Source organism: Anolis sagrei, chromosome 2 (assembly GCF_037176765.1).
Source record: "Anolis sagrei isolate rAnoSag1 chromosome 2, rAnoSag1.mat, whole genome shotgun sequence".
Classification (NCBI taxonomy): domain Eukaryota; kingdom Metazoa; phylum Chordata; class Lepidosauria; order Squamata; family Dactyloidae; genus Anolis; species Anolis sagrei.
This window is the reverse complement of record NC_090022.1, coordinates 171,447,213-171,473,764: the sequence shown is the minus strand read 5'-3', so window position 1 is coordinate 171,473,764 and position 26,552 is coordinate 171,447,213. Positions and strand designations below refer to the sequence as shown.

The following is a 26,552-nucleotide window of genomic DNA, read 5'->3' as shown; positions in this document are numbered from 1 at the left end:
TTGGGATTTGTAGTTGGTGGGATTTATAGTTCACCTACAATCAAAGAGCATTCTGAATCCCACTAACGATAGCATTGGGACAACCCAGCCCCCCCCCCCCCACCGAACCGCCATGTAGGCCACAACAACGCATGGCAGGGGACAGCTAGTAGTTTCATAAAAGTCATTATTAGAATGTATTGCATTTTAATACTTAGAACAGAGCCGAATGATCAGAGCTCTCCTTATCTATATTTCATGTTGAAATCCAACAACACAAGGGACCTACTGTTATTATTCACCTGTTGCTGCTGGTGGGAAGGATGAGATACAAGAGGCTACCTGCTGAGTTGCTAGAAGCAGCTCTTTACCTCTTCTATAACACTCACTTTTAATGAATTTAACAACAAGTAACTACTTCTTTAAGCAGGGTGAGATCACAATAAAAAAAAATACAGCAGTTTCATAATCTATATAAATAAAAATGTCATGTTCGTTTGTGGAATTAACACATCTCAAAAACCACTGGGCGAATTGACACCAAATTTGGACACAAGACACCTAATAGTCCAACGAGTGTCCATCACCCATAAACACACATACACGCACGCACACACACAAAACCCCAGCGGACCAGACTTAAAAAAAAAAACCCAAAATACACTATACATATACACATACACTCCTATACATATGCACATGCACCCATTCATACACACACACATATATATGCACAAATACACTCAAATATACACATATATACATACATATATACATATACACATGCATAATCTATATAAATAAAAATGTCATGTTCGTTTGTGGGATTAACACAACTCAAAAACCACTGGGCGAATTGATACCAAATTTGGACACATGACACCTCTCAGGCTAACAAGTGACCATCACTCATAAAAACACTGCAAAACACAGAGGAAGAGACTTTAATAGCTAAAAAATTAAAAAATACACTACAATACATGCACATAACCACGTTCCCCTGACATAAAGTCCAGTCGTGTCCGACTTGGGACGGCGGTTGGTGCTCATCTCCATTTCTAAGCCCAAGAGCAGGCATTGTCCACAGACACCTCCAAAGTCATGTGGCCGGCATGGCTGCATGGAGCACCATTACCTTCCCCCCAGAAAGGTACCTATTGATCTACTCACATTTGCATGTTTTTAAATTGCTAGGTTGGCAGAAGCTGGGGCTAACAGCGGGAGCTCATGCCGCTCCCCAGATTCAAAACTGCGACCTTTTGGTTAGCAAGTTTAACAGCTCAGCAGTTTAACCCACTGCGACACTGTGGACTTCGGCATAACCACATGTGTATTTATGCATAACCACATAAATACACATATGCACAGATATATACACACACATATACACATATATACACATACACATACACATATACATAGACGGCCACAGCAATGCATGGTGGGGGATGGCTAGTTTAATTTTTCCACAGGCCACTTAAATCCAAGAAATCCCCACATCACAGGAAAGAAGAGCATTCTGTAAATTCAATATGTGTTGCAAGTGTTCTGCCCACTCTTCCCTGAGAAATGTCATCTCTGATGTCTCTGAGGGCAGACAGCACATTTGTTCTAATGACAGAGTCTTCCATCACCTCTTGACAGTTTTCCATTCAAGAATAAGGTGTAGTTCACCTCACACTTTAGAGATGTTAAGAGTGATGTGAACCTTGCTTTTCAAGATCAAATACCAGCTTTCCCTAGCTGCATGTGTAATGAATCCCTTGCCTTAGCTGGCTGGCTGAAGCCTAAGGGAGTAGGCCTGGCGAAGCCACGGCGTCCATTTTAGAAAAGGGAGCTGGGTGGAAGCCATTTTAGTTAGGTTTTCCTTGAGGGAACGTGTTCAAGTCTTAGAGGGAAAATAAGGAGGCTAGGATTGGCTAGAAAGATGGGGCAGAGCCTATCTGGTCTAGAGGAAAAAAGTGTCCTTTTAAAACAGAGGCTTGAGGTCCCCGTTAGTCAGTTGGAGTTGGAGATTGGGTGTTAGGAGAGAGAGGAAAAGTTGGTGTTAGTTCAGAGCGAGTTTGGGTTTAGAGAAGAAGATTGGGTTAGTCTTTTGTGAGGTATTCAGAGTAGCTATTAGTAGATAGCTAGAATACTGTTGTGGAGCAGAGCCCAGTTAGTGGACTGTTCAATTCCTAGGGAAGTATTTCCTGAAAACATTAAGCATTTGTACCTGAATTATTTCAAGCTTGTTCAATAAACATTCTTGTTCTTTTATTAATTTATACCAGCCTCAGTGTGTGTACCTTTAAGGTCAAAGTATTTCTAAAAGTCAGCTTCACAGCAGCCACTAAGAAATTATAGTGTTACAGAACCAAGTCACAATATTACCTCAGCCTGATTAATACTGGAATGGTGGCAGCGGAATTCATTTGAAGAAGCATTTTAAGTCTCTCAGTTCTAGTGTTTCCCAGTCCCTACCTTTTAAAATACTGTCTCTCCCCTTCTCTGCTCCGATCTCCCCTGATATTGGTATAATCAATAGGATATATTTCAAAAATTAAAATAAAGATAAATTTAAATATACAGCTGTTTCAACAACCATACTCCCTCTTCCTTTTGACGGCTCCATAATTTTTATGAGCACATTCATATTTTAGGTGGTGCCTGTCATTTATAGCATGCTTGTCAACTTTAGGGAAAATCTTACCAGAGAGCCTTCAAGGTTGAATGTTTGTGCATTCTGACACAACAGCATGACATCCTTCTCCAGATCATTTAGGCTGCGGTACTTATGGTTCCGGATGCGCTCCTGAAAAAGGGTGGCAGGAATGAAATCGCATGTGAACCTACGTTGATCACTGCATATCAACACCTGAAGATCCACTACTTTGTCTGCTAGGACCTTAGGCCCTCCTCATTTATCCTATTAATATCCCACCTTTCTCGCCAACTGCGGACCCCAGGTGGCTGACAAAAAAGGTAAACAAAGCATAGCTAAAACTGGTCATTTCATATCCACAGATTGACCCATCCATATCTGAAAATATACCCCTTCCCCAAAAAAACCCCATAGATTTCGATTTTACCATTTTATATAAGGGTCGTTGTAGCGAGGAGATTATTTCTTTATTTAAGAAAAACCTATTTGCTCTTATACTGATTCAGTTTCTTCTTTTATCTTGGCTGGGACTTTCTGTGTGCTGTTTAACCTTTGTACAGACAATGAGACACACTTCTGTATAACGAAGTAACACAGTTTATTTATAACTTCTGGCTCCAACGCTTGTAGTTACATTTGAGTTTTGTTGCAATCTTGAGGCTTACAGTCAGTATAATATATTTGGTTTACTTTTCTGAAATAGACTTTCAATGTTTCACATTCACAAACATATTACTTGCTTTACACACTCTTGGCTGAAATTATATTCCGACTAAAGCACCACTGGCTTTCTTTATGTTCCTAAAACTTGAGCTCTATTTAACTAACTGTTTCTCTATATCAGTAGTCTTTAACACATCTTCATAACTGCTTATTTCTAACAGGAGTTCCTAACTCTTTTCTCTCACAGAAGTTCCTAACTGTCTCTCACAAACAGGAATCCCTGACACTTTTTTGACTCTCTAACTGCCTATTTTTAAACTTTGGCTCCGCCTCTTTGGAATGTTTAGCTCGGCTCTCCCCAACTGTCATTTTGGCTTGGCAACCTTTTCAAATCCTGGGCCGACGCTAATCATCATATGACCAATCGGCTTCCATATGCAAATGAATCCTATCTCTGCTGTTGCTACCCTGTCTGTGCCTATTCTTCCCTATCTGCCATATGTAAACATAGATCTATACACCAAAAATTTAACATAGAGTAGCAATTTCGCTACAGTCGTCATTTTACTAAGCCACTGTATATAATGACAATTGCACATCCATGGTGGAAAATCGTGGAACCATTCTCCAGCAGATATCATTTTTTTAAAAAAAGCAATCCTCTTACAAATCGAATGCATTAATGAAAATTTATTGTGCTGAAATGGAAGTCGTCCCTTTAAAGTTCCTACATTTAGATGAAGCAGTGTAATGAATACAGGAACACGGATTAACGGATGATGAGATTGGATTCTGATTTTACTGATGAGACACTAATGATTGGTATATTGATGTTTAATTGTTGGTGATGTTATTGTTTTAACTGTCCCATAATCGTTTTATGATGTTTTGCATTGAATTTTGCTGTTGTTAACCGCTTTGAGTCTGAGAAAAGCGGTATATAAATGAAATAAATAAATAATGTGTTGGGTGAAACATTTAACCAACCACCTTACCTTTATCTTCTTGAAATCCACTGGCTTGCGGATGAGTTCATAGTACTCTGGAAGCTCCTTACGGGAAGGGAGTTGAATAAAGACTTCGCTGAGTTGGCGTCCACTGCTGCTACAAGACAAGCAAAAAGAAAAATGATGAAAAACAATGCCTGTCTCTGGGTTGTTGTCGGTTTTTTCTTACTATATGGCCATGTTCTAGAGGCATTCTCTCCTGACGTTTCGCCTGCATCTATGGCAAGCATCCTCAGAGGTAGACCTCACTATCTCTCCCCTGATGAACCATCTAGGACCTTAAGATCATCTGGGGAGGCCCTGCTCTCATTACCGCCTTCGTCACAAGTATGTTTGGCGGAGACGAGAGACAGAGCCTACTCGGCGGTGGCCTCTCCGCTGTGGAACACCCTCCCTATGGATATTAGATTGGCCACCTCCCTTTTAACATTCCAGAAAAAAGTCAAGACGTGGCTTTTTGAACAAGCATTTGCAAATGCAGAGTAACTGACATAGGAAAATGGAACGACAACTATGAGACCGGACTTTTTAACAAGGAGACACTATGAATTTATATTTTATTGATTTGTTTAGTTTTTATTATATGTTATGTTTTTAATTGTATTTACGCTATTGTAATCATTGAATTTTACCCTGTTAACCGCCTTGAGTCACCTATGGGCTGAGAAAGGTGGTATACAAATACAGCAAATAAATAAATAAATAATAGGCTGTATTTTCGAAGGCTTTCATGGTCAGAATCACTGGGTTGTTGTAGGTTTTTTCGGGCTATATGGCCATGTTCTAGAGGCATTCTCTCCTGACGTTTTGCCTGCATCTATGGCAAGCATCCTCACTACCTCTGAGGATGCTTGCCATAGATGCAGGCAAAACGTCAGGAGAGAATGCCTCTAGAACATGGCCATATAGCCCGAAAAAACCTACAACACAAATAATAGGCTGCCTATACTTTTTTTTTAAAGCACAGTGTAGCGGAAGAAGTCAAATGAGTCCTTCTAGAGCAGTGTTTCTCAACCTTCGTAATGCCACGACCCCTTAATACAGTTCTTCCATGTTGTGGTGACCCCCAACCATAAAATTATTTTCGTTGGTACTTCACAACTGTAATTCTGCTACTGTTATGAATCATCATATAAATATCTGATATGCAGGATGTATTTTATACAAATACACGCAGAGGCGGCCCTAGGTAATTTTCAACAGTAAGCAAACAGTATTTTGCCCCCCACCCCCCCCAACCAATCACTGATATATATTTTCTGTTCGTCGTGGGAGTTCTGTGTGCCATATTTGGTGCAATTCCATCACTGGTGGAGTTCAGAATGCTCTTTGATTGTAGGTGAACTATACATCCCAGTAACTACAACTCGCATATGTCAAAGTCTATTTTCCCCCAAGAGTGCCTCAAGAGCGCCCCTGAGAAAAATCAACTATACTGCAAATGCTTACTTTGCGTAATGGGTTGAGCCGCCCCTGAATACACACTATGTCCAAATTTTAATACTGGTGGGGTTGGGGCGGGGGGGGGGGGGGGGGGGGAGATAACTGATTTTGTCATTTGGGAGTTGTAGTTCTGGGATTTATAGTTAACCTACAATCAAAGAGCATTCTGACCTCCACCAATGAGGGAATCGAACCAAACTTGGCACACAGAACTCCCATGATGAAAAGAAAATACTGGAAGGGTTTGGTGGACATTGACCTTGAGTTTTGAAGTTGTAGTTCACCTACATCCAATGAGCACTGTGGACTCAAGCAATGATGGATCTGGACCAAACTTGGCATGAATACTCAATATGCCAAAATGTGAACACTGGTGTAGTTTGGGAGAAATAGACCTTTACATTTGGGAGTTGTAGTTGTTGGGATTTATAGTTCACCTACAATCAAAGAGCATTGTGAACCCCACCAACAATGGAATTGGGCCAAACCTCCCACACAGAACCCCCATGACCAACAGAAAATACTGTGTTTTCTGGTGGTCTTTGGTGACCCCTCTGACACCCCCTCATGATCTCCCCAGAAGTCCCGACCCCCAGGTTGAGAAAGACTGCTATAGCCCGAAAAAAACCTACAACAACCCAAATAATAGGCTGCCTATACATTTTCTAAAGCACAGTGTAGCGGAAGAAGTCAAATGTGTCCTTCTAGAGCAGTGTTTCTCAACCTGGGGGTTGAGACCCCTGAAGGGGTCGCGAAGGAGTGTCAGAGGGGTCGCCAAAGACCATCAGTAAACACAGTATTTTCTGATGGTCATGGGGATTCCATGTTGGAAGTCTGAACCAATTCTCTCGTTGGTGGAGTTCAGAATATTCTTTGATTGGAGTTGGGATTCTTTGAAGGGAGGTGGGACTGGATGCCTTAAGTATTTTCTCTTGGTCATCAGGGTTCTGTGTGGGAAGTTTGCCCCAATTCTGTCGTTGGTGAGGTTCAGAATGCTCTTTGATTGTAGGTGAACTATAAATCCCAGCAACTACAACTCCCAAAAGTCATGGTCTATTTTCCCCAGGCTCCACCAGTGTTCACATTTGCACATATTGAGTATTTGTGCCAAGTTTGGTCCAGATCCACCATTGCGTGAGTCCACAGTGCTCTCTGGATATAAGTGAACTACAACTCCCAAACTCAAGGTCAATGCCCACCAAACCCTTCAAATGATTTCCATTGGACATAGGAGTTCTGGGTGGCAAATTAAGTTCAAATCCATCGCTGGTGGAGTTCAGAATGCTCTTTGATTATAGGTGAACTATAAATCCCAGCAACTACAAGTCCCAAATGACAAAATCAATCCTCCCCCAACTCCACTAGCATTTACATATCGGTGCATTGGGTATTTGTGCCCAGTTTGGTCCAGTGAATGAAAATACATCTTGCATATCTGATATTTCCATTATGACTTATAACAATAGTAAAATGACTGTTATGAAGTAGCAACAAAACAATGTTATGGTTGGGGGTCACCACAACAGGAGGGACTGTATTAAGGGGTCCCAGCATTAGGAAGGTTGAGAACCACTGTTCTAGAGAAATTTAGCAAAGTAGACAAGTGCCTGGAAAGAAGTCCCCCTTTTTTCTGTTACCTGTCCTTGTATTTGATCACAGCATCAACAATCTTCTTCATTTTCTTGGTGAGGTTGGGCGGATTTGGAGAGAGCTTCTCCGCGGGAGGCCTGCCACGCTTCTTCTGCTTCTTGCTGTCCTCGTCTTTGTCCCGGCTGCGCGTGCTGGTGGTTGGGGTGGATGAGCTGACGTCCACATCCCTTTTGCGCTTGCGAGAGGACTTCTTTTGACGCACCTCCTCCTCAATCTCCTCCAGGGTCCCTTCTTCGATGGCCTACAGACAGGAGAGGCAGCCAGTCAGTCAGGTACAATGAACAGCCCGCATGGAGACACTACATTGTGGAATGTTTTGACACGGACAGTCACACACATTCAACCTGTCTAGCACAGTGAGGAATGGGATGTCTACATGGGCTGCTTCCCACGAATGACCATCTCGGGTTAACCAGTTATGGACCATGGAAAGCTGCATCTCTATGGGTGGGAGAGGAAAGCCGGTTCTCTTACCAATGAGCTTTTCTTCTCGTGTTAAACAGGGCCGGCAGTCAGGGACTCTAGAGCAAAGTCGTCTGGAGAAACAAGGCCTGGAGGTGCCCCTTCCTGCCAGCTCAAGTTGCAAATTCTTCCAAAGCTGCAAAGAAATCTGCGGCTCCTAACCACCAGTTAACAGTAAAGATAAATGTTTCAGAGTGAACAACGGGAGAGGAAAAGAAGCAGGCGAACTGCAGGCCATGGAGAGCAAAAGTAGGAAAAGTCACAAATGACACTGTTCGTTCATCCATTTTCTTTAGGCATACATGGTTTGAGACTTTCAGCATCCAGAGTAACTTATTCTGAAACTATATCAGTGTAATAGCAGCGAAATGGTGGAAGGGCTCTTAGAAGAAGAATGGGCACAGGTAGGGAAAAAAACTGGTAAGAAAATATGGCTATAGATAGTAAGCCAGGCAATTGACATTTTGAAAGTCTTGTGTTGTTTCCTTCCTGTCTCTGGGCAAGCGATAGAAACCCAATTGACACAGAGACTTCTTTTCACCAACTCAGAAGCAACATTTTCTAGAAAGCTTACATCCCTTGAAAGTGTCAATAGAACTTCAACCTCAGTAAGTTGTCTACAGCAAAACTTCTTAAACTTCTTTAGTCCAATATCTTTTTGCATGATCCTGGGTTTATCTACATAAATAAAAATGTAATGTTCGTTTGTGCTATTCGCAGAACTCAGAAACCACTGGGGCAATTGACACCAAATTTGGACACTATGTCCCTAACAACCCAATGTATGTTCTCCACTCAAAAAAACAACAAAAACCAAAAGTAGAAAGGACTTTTAAACTGCATGTCCACAAAGGAGAAACTGCATGTCTACAGAGACCCATGGCCATGCCCCCCCCCCCTCCTCCTCGCGGGAAAACAGCCGGCCGTTAAAGCCAGGCGCACGTGCACGGCCACACACACACACACACACACACACAAGCAAGTGGAGTGGAGGAGGTGGAGACAGTTTCCTCCTCCTTTCTCTGTTGGAAGAGGAAAGGGCGGATGAGTGCTAGCAGCAGCAATGGAGCAAGGTAGAAGGGGAGGAGGCGAGGAAGGTTCACGGTGCTTGAATAAAGGACCTTCCTTCTCTCCCTCCCTTCCCTTCTTTCCTCCCTTTCCTTCCTTCCTTTTCTTCTTTCCTTCTCCTTCCTTTCCTTCTTTCCCTCATTCCCTTTCTTCCTGTCCCTCCTTCCTTCCCTTCTTTTCCTCCCTCCCTCCCTTTCCTCCTTCTTTCCCCTTCTTCATTTCCTTCTCCTTCATTTCCTTCCCGCCCTCCTTTCTTCATCCCCCTCCTTTCTTTCCCTCCTTCCTTCCTTCTCCTCCCTCCCTCCCTGTCCCTCCTTCTTTCTTTTCCTTCCTTCCCTTCCTTTTCCCTTCCTTCATGTCTCTCCTTCGTTCCTTCTTCCTTCCCTTCTTTCTATGTAAGATATAATATTAAATGGAAGGGACAGTCAAGAAGTAACGAGAGAAAGAGGGAAGGAAGGAAGGAGAGAAGCAGGGAGAGAAAGAAAGAAAGAAAGAAAAGCAAGGAAGGAGAGAAGGAAATAAAAAAGTGAAAGGAAAAAGAGAGGGAAGGAAGGAGAGAAGGAACAAAAGATAGGAAGGAAGGAAGTATGTAACCAAAGAGTAAAGAAAGGGAGGAAAGAAACAGGTAGAGATGGAAGAAAGATGAGAGATAGGGAAAGAAAAAGGGGAAAGGAAGGAAAGAGGGAAGGAAAGATAGAGAAGCAAGGAAGGAGAGAAGGAAATAAAAAAAGTGAAAGGAAAAAGAGAGAGAAGGAAGGAGAGAAGGAACAAAAGATAGGGAAGGAAGTATGTAACCAAAGAGCAAAGAAAGGGAGGAAAGAAACAGGTAGAGATGGAAGAAAGAAGAGAGATAGCAAAAGAAAAAGAGGAAAGGAAGGAAAGTGGGAAGGAAGGAGAGAAAGAGGGAGGGAAGGTTGGCCACAGCAACGCGTGGCGGGTACAGCTAGTAACTATATAAAACAGATATAAAAATCAAATATTTACCATTACCAAATCAGCATTTGCAAGGCTGAATAGGCTGATTTTCCTGTTTATGAAGTATAACTGAAGCATTTTCTGCAGAGTCGAAACACTGCACAACACATTTGTGTAAATGTCTAAACAGTCACTAGGTGACGTTTAGAAAATCTTTCAGGACCCCAAGACTGAGCTGGATCCCATTTGGGGTCAGGACCCTCGGTTGAAGAAACAGTGGTCTAGAGAAATTCTCCAGAAGCCTAACTAATGGGCAACTCAATCATCCTTCATTGGAAGATGTGTCTATCTGAGCAAAGGTGCTTTCATGATGCCTGATAATATCTTTTATCTTCTAGAAATGATTCTAAAGAATGCTGCACACCATTAAGCATCAACAAAATATTAAGTGGGAATGCATTTTGAAAAATTGCATTTTGTCTTATTACAAGACAAACTATTATTATTATTATTATTATTATTATTATTATTATTATTTATTTATTTATTTTGTCTTACTACGGGACACACTATTATTATTTTTATTTATTTATTTATTTAAAGCATTTATATTCCGCCCTTCTCACCCCGAAGGGGACTCAGGGCGGAACACAACATATAAACGGCAAACATTCAATGCCGAAACATACTAGACCATACACATACAAAAGCATTAAAGTCACTTCTCTCGACATTAAAATCCTCTAGTTAAAACTGTTTCAACAACCATATCGAATTTGGCTGGCATACTAAGGGTTCCTATCGCTGCCTCATTGCACAGTCCCAAAGGCTCGGTCCCACAGCCATGTTTTTATCATCCTTCTAAAGGACAAGAGGGAGGGGGCTAACCTGATCTCATTAGGAAGGGAGTTCCATAGCTGAGGGGCAATTACTGAGAGGGCCCTGTCTCTCATCCCCGCCAAATGCGCCTATGATGGTGGCAGGACTGAGAGCTTGTAGATTTCAATGGCTTCTCTGTATCCAGGTTGGTTCATCAGGTGCTCAGCTATGGCTGACTTCTCTGGTTGAAGTAGTCATAGAATCATAGAATCAAATCAAAGAGTTGGAAGAGACCTCATGGACCATTCAGTCCAACCCCCTGCCAAGAAGCAGGAATATTGCATTCAAATCACCCCTGACAGATGGCCATCCAGCCTCTGCAGTGCCTTTCCTGTACCTTGATTCATGTTTGGGCAATGCTGCGTTTGGTGGTCCCTATGTAGATTTGTCCACAGCTGCATGGTATATGGCAGACTCCTGCAGAAGTTTTATTTGTCGTGTCAGGGCCAGCTTGAAGTCTTAGATGCCAGCTTGAACAAGGTTTCAAAAGCGCCCTCCTCTTTCACAATATAGGCTTGACTCAATGTAAGCCTCAAGAGAACCTGGGTAATCATTCCCAGTATAGTCACAATTCTTTTAGGTCCATCAAAACCACCAGGATGACTTCCAAGTTTCCTCCCCACCTCCCCTGTCAAACTGTAGGCAGCAAAAAAGGCACAGGCTTCAACTGCTACATGAAGAAGATTTCTGTCCACACTGTAATGTGGGCACCTTCTTGAATTGCATATCAAGACAGTGGGTGTCTGATTAATGAACTTCATCCAGGGCATGTTAGACCTAACTTTATCTAGGTGGAGCCTTTATCTAGGTTAAACCCCTGTGGCGGCAGGACTGAGGACCGACAGGTCACAGGTTCGAATCCAGGGAGAGTGCAGATGAGCTCCCTCTGTCAGCTCCAGCTCCTCGTGCAGGGACATGAGAGAAGCCTCCCACAAGGATGGTAACACATCAAAACATTCGGGCGTCCCCTGGGCAACATCCTTGCAGACGGCCAATTCTCTCACACCAGAAGCGACTTGCAATTTCTCAAGTCACTCCTGACATGACAAAAAAAAAAATCTGCTAGGTATTCACACACTATAGTGAGATTTAGTTGTCTAACACGTACTAAGAACACACACAATTGTACAGACACAGATAACAACTATGAATGGTTTCCTCACTGTCAATTTGGGGTGAAGCTTCATTCACATTTCTAGCAAGATGTTTAGTATATGCACGTAATCGAGTTTTGCATGTAAAGTAGTAAAGTGTTTTCTCGTGGCTTTCTTTAACTTTAGTTCCTAACTCATCTGTTACTTTAGTGGAGGAAACTACACATTTCCAGTGCTTCCAGATTCTTCATCTTTACCATTGGCTTTACCCACCAGAGCTCTTTTCTATGAAAGTTTATAAAACAATTCATCTACACACTTGCCCTTGTCTGAAATCTTTAGAAGAGAAAATTAGATCTGTTAGGAAAGAATAACAGAAGTGATCTACAGTAAAAGAGCAAAGGTCATAATAACCTTGCTTGGCAGGTAATTCTGATTTCTTTCTTTAAGGCAGTGGTTCTCAACCTGGGGTACCCAGATGTTTTTGGCCTACAACTCCCAGAAATCCAAGTCAGTTTACCAGCTGTTAGGATTTCTGGGAGTTGAAGGCCAGAGACATCTGGGGACCCCAGATTGAGAACCATTGCTTTAAGGCAGGGATCCACAAACTTTTTAAACAGAGGGCCAGGTCATAGTCCCTCAAACTGTTGGAGGGCCGGATTATAATTTGGAAAAAAAATGAATTCCTATGCATAGTGCACGTTTCTTTTTTGTAGTGCAAAAATCACTTTAGAACAATACAATAATTAAAATGAAGAACAATTTTAACAAATATAAACTTATTAGTATTTCATTGGGGAGTGTGGGCCTGCTTTTGGCTGTTGAGATAGGATTGTTGTTGTTGTTGTGTCCTTTCAAGTCGTTTCAGACTTAGGTTGACCCTGAGCAAGGGTTGGGTAAATGACCTTGGAGGGCCATATTCGGCCCCTGGGCCGTAGTTTGAGGACCCCTGCTTTAAGGGAACACACATTATTCACTATTCTTTGCTAAAACATCTAATTTCTGAGATATTTTGTGGAGAAGCAAGATCAGGTTATTTTCTCCCTGCCACCCTCAGATATGGTGTAAAACAGAAAACATGATCTTACCTTATTTTTTTCTACTTGTTAGACGGGCAATGGTTCAGACATGGGGCACGTTCCCTACTCAGCCAGTAAGGGGCAGATGTTGAAGCCAGTATCTCTGGACTGGATTAAGAAAGTCCCTTCTCTTCCTTTGACCAACCGGCCAGTCCTATTCTATCTTTGGAGGCCCCGTTCAATAAATCTACCACAATCAACAAACCAATCCATTACAGGTAAGTTCTGGATTATGAGGCATTAAATGACCTTATTATGTTCTGTGATCCCGTTGTTGTTGGGTAGTATGGTTTGATCACTCTGTGGTTTGAACGTCCCAAAGCACTCAAACAACCTTACTTATCTTACCATTTTTAGACTTGTTATTTCTATAAGATGAGACATTAGGCAAGACAGAACCACCACCATAACTTTTGTGCACTCTCCTTATTTTTTTTCATCTGTAGACAAATGATGGTTATTAACTGAAAAAAGGCCTCTCCTCATACTGGTAGGACATACCCAGGTAACATACAGCACACTTAAATACACAGTTTGATCTACTGGGCCCTCCTTGTTCACCAACAGAATACACAAGCAGTACACAAAGCAGAAAGAATTATTATGCAGTTATAGCAAGTGTACATTTTCAATGGTAACCATTGTGAGCTGAGAAAACACACAAATTAGATATCCATTTGCTTTAAAAGCAACAATTTGCACACTACTGTGTCCTGAATTTTGTGGTAGAAGTCATAACGGAGCTTAATCAACATCAATTAACGTCAACTGGAATGGTTAATGATAAGGATTGAAGAGACTTGGGATACCAAGTTGAGCCTGCTGTATCAAGAGTTTTGCCATGCCAAATTTACTCTTGGAAAACTACCTGATTCATTAGAAACGGATAGACAATTTTGACTTTTTCCTCCATCGCAGCAGATATTTTACAGCATTCAGGTCATTAAATTCATGTGAACTCGTGGTTTTCATCTTCTTTGAGTAAAACTATATACTGTATATACTCGAGTATAAGCCGACCCGAATATAAGCCAAGGCACCTAATTTTACCACAAAAAAACTGGGAAAACGGATTGACTCGAGTATAAGCCAAGGGTGGGAAATGTAGCAGCTACTAGTAAATTCCAAAATAAAAATAGATACCAATAAAATTGCATTAATTGAGGCATCAGTAAGTTAAATGTTTTTGAATAAAACTATAAGTTAAGACAGGGGTCCTCAAACTTTTTACACAGAGGGCCAGGTCACAGTCCCTCAAATTGTAGGAGGGCCGGATTATAATTTGAAAAAATCATGAATGTATTCCTATGCACACTGCACATACCTTATTTGTAGTGCAAAAAACACTTAAAAACAATACCATAATTAAAATGAAGAACAATTTTAACAAATATAAACTTATTAGTGTTTCAATGGGAAATGTGGGCCTGCTTTTGGCTGATGAGATAGGATTGTTGTTGTTGTTGTTGTTGTTGTGTGCTTTCACGTTGTTTTAGACTTAGGTTGACACAGAGCAAGGGCCGGGTAAAGACCTTGGAGGGCCGCATCCGGCCCTCGGGCCTTAGTTTGAGGACCCCTGAGTTAAGATACGACTGTCCTCTGATTAAAGCATTATTCTAACCTTCTTCAGTGTAAATGTGTTTACATATCCTTCCAATAATAAAGGAGTAAAATAATAAATATAATAATAACAGTAATAAATAATAAAATAATAAATGTAATAATAATAGAGTAAAATGATTAAAATAATAATAATAATAATAATAATAATAGAGTAAAATAATAAAAAACCTTGACTTGAGTATAAGCCGAGGGAGACTTTTTCAGCCTAAAAAAAGACTAAAAAATTAGGCTTATACTCGAGTATCTGCAGTAGTTATGCATATTAATCTTTAAATGTCAAATCTTCCTAATGAAGATATAATTTCACTTTTTCTCTAAATACAACAAAATTTAAATCCAAAGCTTAGAGATGTTAAGAATGTTCTCAGTAATGTTTCAAATTTACTTAAAACCTAAATTGTCTCCTTGGCAAAAGCAGCTGTCCTTGAAAAAGCAAGGAAGCATTCTGAAAATGTTGTAATTCAGCCCTGAAAAAGACAAGTTTGTACTTCCCCAATTTGGTAGATTCGTATGTGTCATCACACTATTTCTTGAAGACCTGAGATTCAGAAAACCTTCTAAGATGCATGAGTCCCCAGATCAGGGATGCCCACTTCCTTTTCCAAAAAGCATCTGGTTTGTTAGGATGAAATCCTGCAATGCTCAGCATGAGACTATCGGGGTCACCATATAAATTGGGGTGCTAGTTTTTGAAGTTAATATTGTAAATTAATATTCAGCAATATTTGGAGCCACTCAAATAAACCTCCTGAGAAGAAAACAGTTGGATCCTATTTCAATGGTGTACAAACCTGCTGAGATGTTTTATTTGTGCCCCAGATCGTGACTTTTGAGAATACCATTCCTAATTCTTGAAATCACTTATTATTACTGTAAGTATTGTGATAAAATATCCAGAGTAAATTAGCCAAACCAAGAGGAGCATTCAGTAGTGTAATTTGGAAATGGACACCCATAGACTCTACCTAATTTCCTGGGCCCTCTAAAATCGCACTAGCCCAGCCCAGCCTTTTAAACTGCCTTGAACAGGCAGGATTATTTTAAATATATGTGCTATTGTGGTTTTTAATGCTTATTTTGTCTTGTTAATTTTATATTTATGCTGTTTTCTTTGTATGTATTGATTATGTCACTTGGAAACCGCTCTGAGTCCCCTTGGGGAGATAGAGAGGTATATAAATAAAGTTTTGTTGTTGTTATTGTTGTTGTTTTGTGCCATGTTAAGCAAATGACTCTCGCATTTGAGCAGTTTATGCTGAATGGCAGCAAATTCCCAATGTGTCAGGGAGATGTCTTGATCCAGCTTGTGATCCATCTGTGCTTCTTCAGGTGGATTGAATATGAGACTTTATATTTGCTAAAAGTATGTACTTCACCAAAGTTTCAATTCTCTTCCCAAAGTGATCACCTCAGAAAGACAAGCTCTTGTTTAAAAATCTTTTGAAACTGACTTGCAAGATAGGAAATATTTCACAACAAAGCTCTATCACTGGCACTTTCAAGGAGAAGTTGCTTTGTACTGAATCAGACTGCTTGTTTGTGTAGTCCCCTCAACACTTCTGTCACTGAAGAACACGCCCCCCTAATGGGAAGTTTAGTTTCACAACCCTGTATTTCTTTATGTGCTCCCTGCAAATAACTTGCTCCTATTCTTATCTCATTTGTGTTTTTAACATTTTATTTTGTACATGTGGCCTGCCCATTGTCACTGCAATTGTGTTATTGGATGTTATTTTGTAACTGCATTCATATTTTTGTTAATGTAATTTGATGCTGTTGCTTGTTGCTTATGTTTTGGTTTTATATTTGCTGTAATATGTTGTCTGGGCTTGGCCCCATGTAAGCCCCTCCGAGTCCCCGTTGGGAAGATGGTGGCGGGGTATAAATAAAGATTATTATTATTATTATTATTATTATTATTATTATTATTATTTACTCTGAGAAGCAACTTTCCCAAAATCTCAGGGAAGACATTTTTTTAAGCAAATCTTGTTTCTAACATGATAGATGAAACAGCACAGCCTTGCAACCAGAACCACCACTCTCCTCTAACCCAAGATCCACTCTTACCCAAGATCTCCTCTAACCCAAGATCCACTCTAACCCAAGATCTCCTCTAACCCAAGATCCACTCTAACCCAAGATCTCCTCTAACCCAAGATCTCCTCTAGCCCAAGATCCACTCTAACCCAAGATCCACTCTAACCCAAGATCTCCTCTAACCCAAGATCCACTCTAACCCAAGATGTCCTCTAATCCAAGATTCACTCTAACCCAAGATCTCCTCTAACCCAAGATCCACTCTAACCCAAGATCTCTAACCCAAGATCCACTCTAACCCAAGATCCACTCTAACTCAAGATCCACTCTAACCCAAGATCTAACCCAAGATCTCCTCTAACCCAAGATCTAACCCAAGGTCCACTCTAACCCAAGATCCACTCTAACCCAAGATCTCCTCTAACCCAAGATCTAACCCAAGGTCCACTCTAACCCAAGATTCACTCTAACCCAAGATCTCCTTTAACCCAAGATCTAACCCAAGATCCACTCTAACCCAAGATCCACTCTAACCCAAGATCTCCTCTAACCCAAGATCTAACCCAAGGTCCACTCTAACCCAAGATTCACTCTAACCCAAGATCTCCTTTAACCCAAGATCTAACCCAAGATCCACTCTAACCCAAGATCCACTCTAACCCAAGATCCACTCTCCTCTAACCCAAGGGCTAATCTACAAAGAAAATGTATCCTAACTAACAAATGGCCTCATAGCAGACACAAGACTAGATCCCAGAAGGAAGAAGTGCCTCCTAACTTAGGTGAGAGCCAGTAGCTTCTCTTCCCTCCCTTTCCAGCCAAGTCTGCCTCCTACTGGCTAAAGAGTAGGAGGGCACCCAATATCAGGATCACTGCCCAATAACAAGTAGGATGAAATATTTGCTTGGACAGGAAGAAGAGGTGCATAGCAAGTAGGCTTTCTGCATCTGAAATGTCTGACATCTGTCAAGGAGATCAATTGAATTTAAGTTTAGCAACATGGTTCCACACAGTTCAGTGGCCAATACCCAACAGAAGTTTTGCATGGTGAAGTAGTTGTCTAGTTTTTTAAACTCTGTGGTGTTTAAATGAAGACAGGTCTGATCATCCATTAATAGCTACATATCATGTTTCTAGTCATTTTGTAAAAAACGTATTGTTCCCAAATTTGTTATTTATTAAGCACCATCTTGGCTACCCATCAAAACTTCTGATATTGGGTACCTTCTGAACATACAGACACACAGACAGACAAACATAGACACAAATAGAAATAAAAAATTAGAAAATCATTGGAGAACGATGCTGTACCATGTATACCTTGAGCCATTGCTTCTCAGTCAGCGAGTCGCTATAATCCACTTCCTTACGGTGACGTGAACCTCGCCCAAACATTTTCTCTTCCTCTTCTTCACATGTAAGTCTTTCCACCTCAGCATCATCTTTAATGATCCAAGATGGCAACTCATCCTCTTCCATTAGACGCGGCTTTCGCTTTGGATTGCGGGCTTCTTCGCGCCTGCGATCCAAGTCCATACGCTGTAAGAAGAACAGTCTTTGGTGAAGGTACAAATATGTGAGAGCAAGTAACAGGGAGGATAGAATCAAAGAGTTGGAAGAGACCTCATGGGCCATCCAGTCCAATGGGCCATCCAGTCCATGGGCCATCCAGTCCAGGAGGGAGCAAGCTTGTTTTCTGCTGCCCTGGAGACTAGGACACGGAATAATGGCTTCAAACTACAAGAAAGGAGATTCCATCTGAACATTAGGAAGAACTTCCTGACTGTGAGAGCCGTTCAGCAGTGGAACTCTCTGCCCTCCGGGTGTGGTGGAGGCTCCTTCTTTGGAAGCTTTTAAACAGAGGCTGGATGGCCATCTGTCAGGGGTGCTTTGAATGCAATATTCCTGCTTCTTGGCAGAATGGGGTTGGACTGGATGGCCCATGAGGTCTCTTCCAACTCTATGATTCTATGATACAGAATAAGGCTGCATTGACATTGAACTCAATGACCTTGGCTTGGGCCTATGTGGCTTTGCAGTTGCGTTATCTGAGTCTAAATTACAGAGTTTCCCAGGACATAAAGGTCATCAAATGCACATGTAAATAAAATTGAATTAGCAATATATTGACCTGTCTATTAGAAGACAGCTGGTAACAAAAGCCAAGTATGAAGTCTTACAGTTTTGAAAATAGAAGACTCTGAAACAACCTTTCCAGTAGAGACTAGAAAGGTTGCCAGACAGTACTCGAGACCAACTGTTAGTCTGTTAGGTGCCTTCAAGACACATGTCAACTTACAATGAGCCCTTGAATTCCATCAAGCAAAAGAAGAAAATGAGAGATAACAATTACAGTTTGTATAATTGGCTGCCACTGGTTCATGGTGTTATCACAGTAGAAGCCAGGTGATATTTATGCTCAATATTAGCAAGGCTTGTAACAAGAAAAAGAGTGGGAGATGCTGTCAAAAGCAAATAGAGTCCATCCATATGTCCTGCGTATGATCCCGGTGCTTGTGAAAAAAATACAAGATGGGATATAATGTTGTATGCCCCTACTGACACTACAACAAGGATAGGAACCCTTCACCAAGGGCACTAGAGCAGCCCTTATTGTAAGTGGGTCCTAGGCTGAAGATCTCTGTTGATCTCTGGTACTTAACCCAATTTAACTCCACATAGGCTTTCTGTTGGTATTTCAGTCAGGGAAGACCTCTGATTGCCACATAGAATCATAGAATCAAAGAGTTGGAAGAGACCTCATGGGCCATCCAGTCCAACCCCATTCTGCCAAGAAGCAGGAATATTGCATTCAAATCACAGATGGCCACATGTCTGCACAGTTGACTCAATCTCATAGAGCAGTGGTTCTCAACCTGTGGGTCCCCAAGCGTTTTGGCCTACAACTACCAGAAATCCCAGCCAGTTTACCAGCTGTTAGGATTTCTGGGAGTTGAAGGCCAAAACATCTGGAGACCCACAGGTTGAGAACCACTTCTTCAGAGTGAGGCCTAGGCCAGCAGTCCTTCTATCCACTCCAATATATACTACAACACTATTTATTTACTCTATTTGTCCCCTGCCTTTCTCTCCCCCGAAAAAGACTCAAGGCGGCTTTACATATGGCAACTATTCAATGCCTTTGAACAACAAAGTTAAAATACATTAAGATTAAATATTTAAAAATTAAAGTTAAATACACATTAAAACATATAAACATTGCTATTACTATTAAAGAATTAAATCAAGAAATAGTTTTCTAAGAACTACAGAGACACTTGCTGGAACACCTCAGCAAGCGAGAGTCCAAAAGTGGCAGGCTCAAACCCAGAACCTCAATCAATGGCTGATACCAAATGAGAGACTCCCCCCTGGGCACACAGAAAACTGGCCGACTTGGAAGGCACTGAACAGACTGCTCTGGCACCACGAGATGCAGAGCCAACCTTAAGAAATGGGTCTACAAAGTGGAATCCATGACATGCGAGTGTGGAGAGGAGCAAACCACAGACCACCTGCTGCAATGCAACCTGAGCCCCGCCACATGCACAATGGAGGACCTTCTTGCAGCAACACCAGAAGCACTCCAAGTGGCCAGATACTGGTCAAAGGACATTTAATCAACTACCAAGCTTGCAAACGTTGTGTTTTGTTTGTTTGTTTGTTAAAAATGCAATACAACTGTTTGGTTTGCTCCTGACACAATAAATAAATAAACTATTAAGATAACATTATCCACAATTGTAATCCGGGGCCGTTCCAAAGGTCATTGAACATAATTCCATTGCTATTATTGCACTACAGATTAATCTCCAAAGGCTTGACCACAGAGCCAGATTTCACTTTCCTTCTGAAGGCCAGGAGGGAGGGAGCTGCTCTAATATCCCTGGGGAGGTAGTTCCACAGCCGAGGGACTACCACTGAGAAGGCCCTGTCTCTCGTCCCCACCAGACACAACTGTGAAGAAGGCAGGACCGAGAGCAGGGCCTCCCCAGACAATCTTAATCTCCAAGGTGGTTCATAGGAGGAGATACGTTTGGACAGGTAAGCTGAGACAGAACTGTTTAGAGCCTTACAGGCTTATTTGTTTATTGTGTCAGGAGCAGACCAAACAGTTGCATTGCATTTTTAAACAAACAAATAGAAGAAAAAGTTTGCAAGCTTGGTAGTTGATTAAATGTCCTTTGACCAGTAGCTGGTCACTTGGAGTGCCCTGGTGTTGCTGCAAGAAGGTCCTCCGTTGTGCATGTAGCAGGGCTCAGGTTGCATTGCAGCAGGTGGTCTGTGGCTTGCTCTTCTCCACACTCGCATGTCGTGGATTCCATTTTGTGGCCTCATTTCTTAAGGTTGGCTCGGCATCTCGTGGTGCCAGAGCGCAGTCTGTTCAGTGCCTTCCAAGTTGCCCAGTCCTCTGTGTGCCCAGGGGGGAGTCTCTCATTTGGTATCAGCCATTTATTGGGGTTCTGGGTTTCAGCCTGCCACTTTTGGACTCTCACTTGCTGAGGTGTTCCAGCGAGTGTCTCTGTAGATATTAGAAAACTATTTCTTGATTTAAATCTTTAATAGTGATAGCAATGTTTATATGTTTTGATTTCTGTTAGAAATGTAATGTAATTGACTGGTTGCCCTGACACAACAAATAAATAAACTAGCAAGAGGCTACTTCATGCTCCGATTTTCAGACCCAGTTTCACATTTTTACTTAATACTGCTTTTAGATGAGGTTGAATTCAGGAAAATTAATCTGCTGTGATGGATATACAAGAAGGATTCTCACCATAAAAAGATCAAACTCTTCCTCATTTCGAGCAATCATCTGGTTTACTGTCTCGTCATCAGGAACTTCATCTTCCTCCTGAAAGATTTCAAGATTTTTCTGTTTATCTCATGTGGGCAAAAGCACAATCTGGTGGCTCACGTGGTGGAGCTCGAGATCAAATGTAGTTTTACCATTTCATGTCTGATTTAGCTACTGTGAAAATCCCCTTGGGGAGAGAGGGTGGGTTATAAATAAAGTGATATTGATATTTTGTTGTTATTATTATTATTATTATTTGAGAAAAGTGGTCTTAGTGGATAGTTATCCACGTGGGAGAAGCTCACCATGCAAGGTGGCAGTCTGAAACAATAAGGTTAAGGGTCTGGACAGGCGCGGTGACTGAATGACCCCTCTCACCTTTAAAGGTGGCTCCTCCAAGTCGGAGTTGAGGCACAGGGTTGAGGCAGTGTGGGGAAAGCTTGCGCTGCCACTGCCGCTGCCCGTGCTGTATCTGGTCTGTGGATAGATAGAGGGCTTCAGTCTCCAGGGCTGCCAAACCCAACACCTTTTACTGACACTCAAATTCACTTTCTGGGATGACAAGAGTTCATACCATTTCCTTCCAACCCACAGTCTCTTGCATCAGTGTCGCACAGGACAAGATGCCAGGCTACGCATTCATCAGCAACACACTGGAGGAGGAGAAAAAACTCCACTGTCTCTTACCTCGTCCTGCTCCTCATGTTCTAAGATTGCCTGAAGGAAAGCTCTTCTTTCATGACTGGAGGATTTCTGATCGAACATGCCAGCCTGAATAACTTTCTGGTCTACATTCAGCTTATACTTGGCTGCAGCAAGGATTTTCTCTTCCACACTGTTCACAGTACAGAGGCGCAGCACACGGACTTCATTTTGCTGCCCAATCCGATGAGCTCGATCCTGAGCCTGCAAGTCCTGAACAAGAGGGGGGAAAAACACTAATGCTTTCGCCTGTTCATAAAACAATCAGGATTGAATTTAAATGTGCCTTTGCTTTGAAAGATGGCATGTCGAAAGGATTGGGCTGGCTGGACTTTAGTAGATTAAGTTTTCCTGGATGGATATTCAGCATTGCTGGCTTAGGGTGCATCCACAGTGTAGAATTAATGCAGCTTGACACCACTTTAACTGCCTTGACTCAAAGTCGTGGATTTTTTGGGAGATGTACTCATAGAAGGTTTAGTCTTTTCTGCCCAAGAGTGCTTGTGCATCAGTAAACTACAATAATAATAAATAATAATAAATGTTTATTTATATTTATTTATTTACTAGCTGTACCCGCCACGCGTTGCTGTGGCCAACCTCCCCTCCCTCTTTCTCTCCTTCCTTCCCTCTTTCCTTCCTTTCCTCTTTTTCTTTCCCTAACTCTCATCTTTCTTCCATCTCTACCTGTTTCTTTCCTACCTTTCTTTGCTCTTTGGTTACATCCTTCCTTCCTTCCTTCCCTATCTTTTGTTCCTTCTCTCCTTCCTTCCCTCTCTTTTTCCTTTCACTTTTTTATTTCCTTCTCTCCTTCCTTGCTCCTCTATCTTTCTTTCCCTCCCTGCTTCTCTCCTTCCTTCCTTCCTTCCCCTTTTCCCTCCTTCTCTCGTTACTTCTTGACTGTCCCTTCCATTTAATATTGTATTTATATCTTAGAAAGAAGGAAAGGAAGAAGGATGGAAGGAGGGACAGGAAGGAAGGAAAAGAAAGAAGGAGGGACAGGAAGGGAGGGAGGGAGGGAGGAGGGAGGAGGGAAAGAAAGAAGGGGATGAAGAAAGGAGGGAGGGAAGGAAATGAAGAGGGAGGAAATGAAGAAAAGGAAAGAAGGAGGAAAGGGAGGGAGGGAGAAAAAGAAGGAAAGGAAAAAGGAAGGGGGGCAGGAAGGAAGGAAAAGAAGGGAAGGAAGGAAAAAAAGAAGGAGGGACAGGAAGGGAGAGAGGGAGGAAAGAGAAGTAAGGAAGGAGGAAGGAAGGAGGGAAAGAAAGGAGGGGGTGAAGAAAGGAGGGAGGGAAGGAAATGAAGGGGAAGGAAATGAAGAAAGGGAAAGGAGGAGGAAAGGGAGGGAGGGAGGAAAAGAAGGAAAGGAAGAAGGAAGGAGGGACAGGAAGGAAGGGAAGGAGGGAAAGAAGGAAAGGAAAGAGAAGGAAGAAAAGGAAAGGAAGGAAGGAAGGAAGGGAGGGAGGGAGGGAGGGAGGGAGGGAGGGAGGGGAGGAAAGAAGGGAGGGGAGGGAGAGAAGGAAGGTCCTTCATTCAAGCACCGTGGACCTTCCTCGCCCCCTCCTCCTCCTTCTCCCCCCCTCCTCCTCCCCTTCTTCCTTGCGTGGATGCTCCATTGCTGCTGCCGTTGCTGCTGCTTTCCCAACAGGGAAAGGAGAAGGAGGAGACTGCTCTCCTGACATAGGAGGGAAAGAGAAGGGGCTGCATGCAGCACGCCTCCACCTCCACTCCACTCCACTTGCTTGTGTGTGTGTGTGTGTGGCCGTGCACGTGCGCCTGGCTTTAACGAAGAGGAGGGGGGCATGGCCATGGGTCTCAGTAGACATGCAGTTTCTCCTTTGTGGACATGCAGTTTAGAAGTCCTTTCTGCTTTTTGTTTTTGTTGTTTTTTTGAGTGGAGAACATACATTGGGTTGTTAGGGACATAGTGTCCAAATTTGGTGTCAATTGCCCCAGTGGTTTCTGAGTTCTGTGAATAGCACAAACGAACATTACATTTTTATTTATATAGATTAATCAATCAATTTTATATACCGCCACTCCCCGAAGGCTCGGAGCGGTTCACAATAAACACATCAAATCAAGGAAAATTTCGATCAGCAAGGTTCAAATGCCAGCCTAAATAAATAAGTTTTACAAGCTCTAGGGAAGGATAGAAAATCTCGGGGAGCTCGTATCCCACTTTTCCTCCATGAAGGACCCAAAGCAACTTCCAATATGTTAAAATACAATCAAATATAATATTTGACCAGGGTGAGACATTCACACCTAGCTCCAGCAGACAAGAGTCCTTTGTCTCACCCAGGTCGTTCCACAGATATATAAACCCTTTTTCCTAGTTCCAACAGACCTCACTATCTCTGATGATGCTTGCCATAGATGCAGGCGAAACGTCAGGAGGGAATGCCTCTAGACCATGGCCATACAGCCCGAAAAAACCTACAACAACCCAAAGATTGTTGTTGTTGTTGTTGTTGTTTTCTGCTGCCCTGGAGACTAGGATGTGGAACAATGGCTTCAAACTAAAGGAAAGGAGATTCCATCTGAACATGAGATCTTCCTTACTGTGAGAGCTGTTCAGCAGGGGAACTCTCAGCCCCAGGGTGTGGTGGAGGCTCCTTCTTTAGAGGCTTTTAATCAGAGGGTGGATGGCCATCTGTTGGGGGTGCTTTAAATGCAATTTTCCTGCTTCTTGGCAGGGGGTTGGACTGGATGGCCCATGAGGACTCTTCCAACTCTATGATTCTAAGTTAATATTGTTATGAAGAGGTGGGTGAGCATACAGAAAAAAATGTAAAAAATATGCCTGCTGTAATTCTAATTTCTCTAGAATCATAGAATCAAAGAGTTGGAAGAGACCTCATGGGCCATCCAGTCCAACCCCCTGCTAACAAGCAGGAATATTGCATTCAAAGCACCCCTGACAGATGGCCATCCAGCCTCTGTTTAAAAGTTTCCAAAGAAAGAGCCTCCACCACACTCCGGGGCAGAGAGTTCCACTGCTGAACGGCTCTCGCAGTCAGGAAGTTCCTCCTCATGTTCAGATGGAATCTCCTTTCTTGTAGTTTGAAGCCAATGTTTCGCGTCCTTGTCTCCAGGGAAGCAGAAAACAAGCTTGCTCCCTCCTCCCTGTGACTTCCTCTCACATGGCTATCATATCTCTTCTCAGCCTTCTCTTTTTCAGGCTAAACATGCCCAGCTCCTTAAGCCGCTCCTCATAGGGCTTGTTCTCCAGACCCTTGATCATTTTAGTCGCCCTCCTCTGGACACATTCCAGCTTTTCAACATCTCTCTTGAATTGTGGTGCCCAGAATTGGACACAATATTCCAGGTGTGGTCTAACCAAAGCAGAATAGAGGGGTAGCATTACTTCCCTAGATCTAGACACTATGCTCTTATTGATGCAGGCCAAAATCCCATTGGCTTTTTTTGCCGCTACATCACATTGCTGGCTCATGTTTAACTTGCTGTCCACGAGGACTCCAAGATCTTTTTCACACGTACTGCTCTCGAGCGAGGCATCCCCCATTTTGTATCTTTGCATTTCGTTTTTCCTGCCAAAGTGGAGTATCTTGCATTTGTCACTGTTGAACTTCATTTTGTTAGTTTTGGCCCATCTCTCTAATCTGTCAAGATCGTTTTGAATTTTGCTCCTGTCCTCTGGAGTATTGGCTATCCCTCTAAATCAAGGATAAGAAGCATGCCCTGGTCTACAACTGCCTTCAGCCCTGGACAGCATAGCCAATGACCAGATTTATGGGAGTGACTGTCTGAAAAAACTAGTGTGCACCAGATTTCTAAGCCAACTCATAATTTCTCCACATCTTCCCTAAAGATGCTGAAGACCTGTGCTTGCAGGAAGACAGAAGCTCATGCAATGGGAGTTCATGCCATCAGCTCCTAAAGGCTGAGATAATTCTTCTCTATTTAACAATAACCTATCATGGATGCCTGAGGGAAAAAGGAAACACCTAAAAACATGTAATAAATTACTATGGAAAGAAAAAAAAGTCATCACATCACTGATGGAGCCGAACTGTAGCAAGCACCTGATGTTGAGTATAAGATAAACTATCATCCCATTCAATGGCTCAACATAAACATTGGTGAACACACACTTTCTCAATCAGCCCCACAAAGAATCCTAGGAAAAACAGCTTAATAACCGATATACCGTATTTACTCAAGTATAAGCCGACCCGAATATAAACTGAGGCACCTAATTTTACCACTAAAAACCAAGAAAACAGATTGACTCGAGTATAAGCCGAGGGTGGGAAATGCAGCAGCTACTGGTAAATTGCAAAATAAAAATAGATACAATACAATTACATTAAGTGATGAATCAGTAGATTATATATTTTTGAATATTTACAAAAATGGTAATTTAAGATAAGACTGTCCAACTCTGATTAAATCATTATTTACCTTCTTCAATGTAAATGTGCTTATGTATCCTTCCAATAATAATAAAGAGAGCAACATAACAAATGTAATAATAACAATAAT

The 26,552-nt window shown here is 42.1% G+C and overlaps 1 protein-coding gene across 8 annotated transcripts in view; it reads right to left on the bottom strand.

Moving 5' to 3' along the window:
- Nucleotides 1-26,552, bottom strand: part of SMARCA4 (SWI/SNF related, matrix associated, actin dependent regulator of chromatin, subfamily a, member 4) — a 114,495-nt gene that overhangs the window by 4,912 nt on the left and 83,031 nt on the right. For 2 of the 8 annotated variants that reach the window (XM_060763327.2, XM_060763328.2), the window contains exons 27-33: nt 22,032-22,259; nt 21,723-21,821; nt 21,324-21,401; nt 17,858-18,085; nt 7,374-7,627; nt 4,282-4,390; nt 2,672-2,773 (exon numbers count right to left, since the gene is read on the bottom strand). In XM_060763327.2, the coding sequence (XP_060619310.1) occupies nt 2,672-2,773; nt 4,282-4,390; nt 7,374-7,627; nt 17,858-18,085; nt 21,324-21,401; nt 21,723-21,821; nt 22,032-22,259 (1,098 nt within the window). The remainder of the gene's footprint in view (nt 1-2,671; nt 2,774-4,281; nt 4,391-7,373; nt 7,628-17,857; nt 18,086-21,323; nt 21,402-21,722; nt 21,822-22,031; nt 22,260-26,552) is intronic. The other 6 variants (XM_060763329.2, XM_060763331.2, XM_060763332.2 and 3 more) reach the window with 6 other exon arrangements.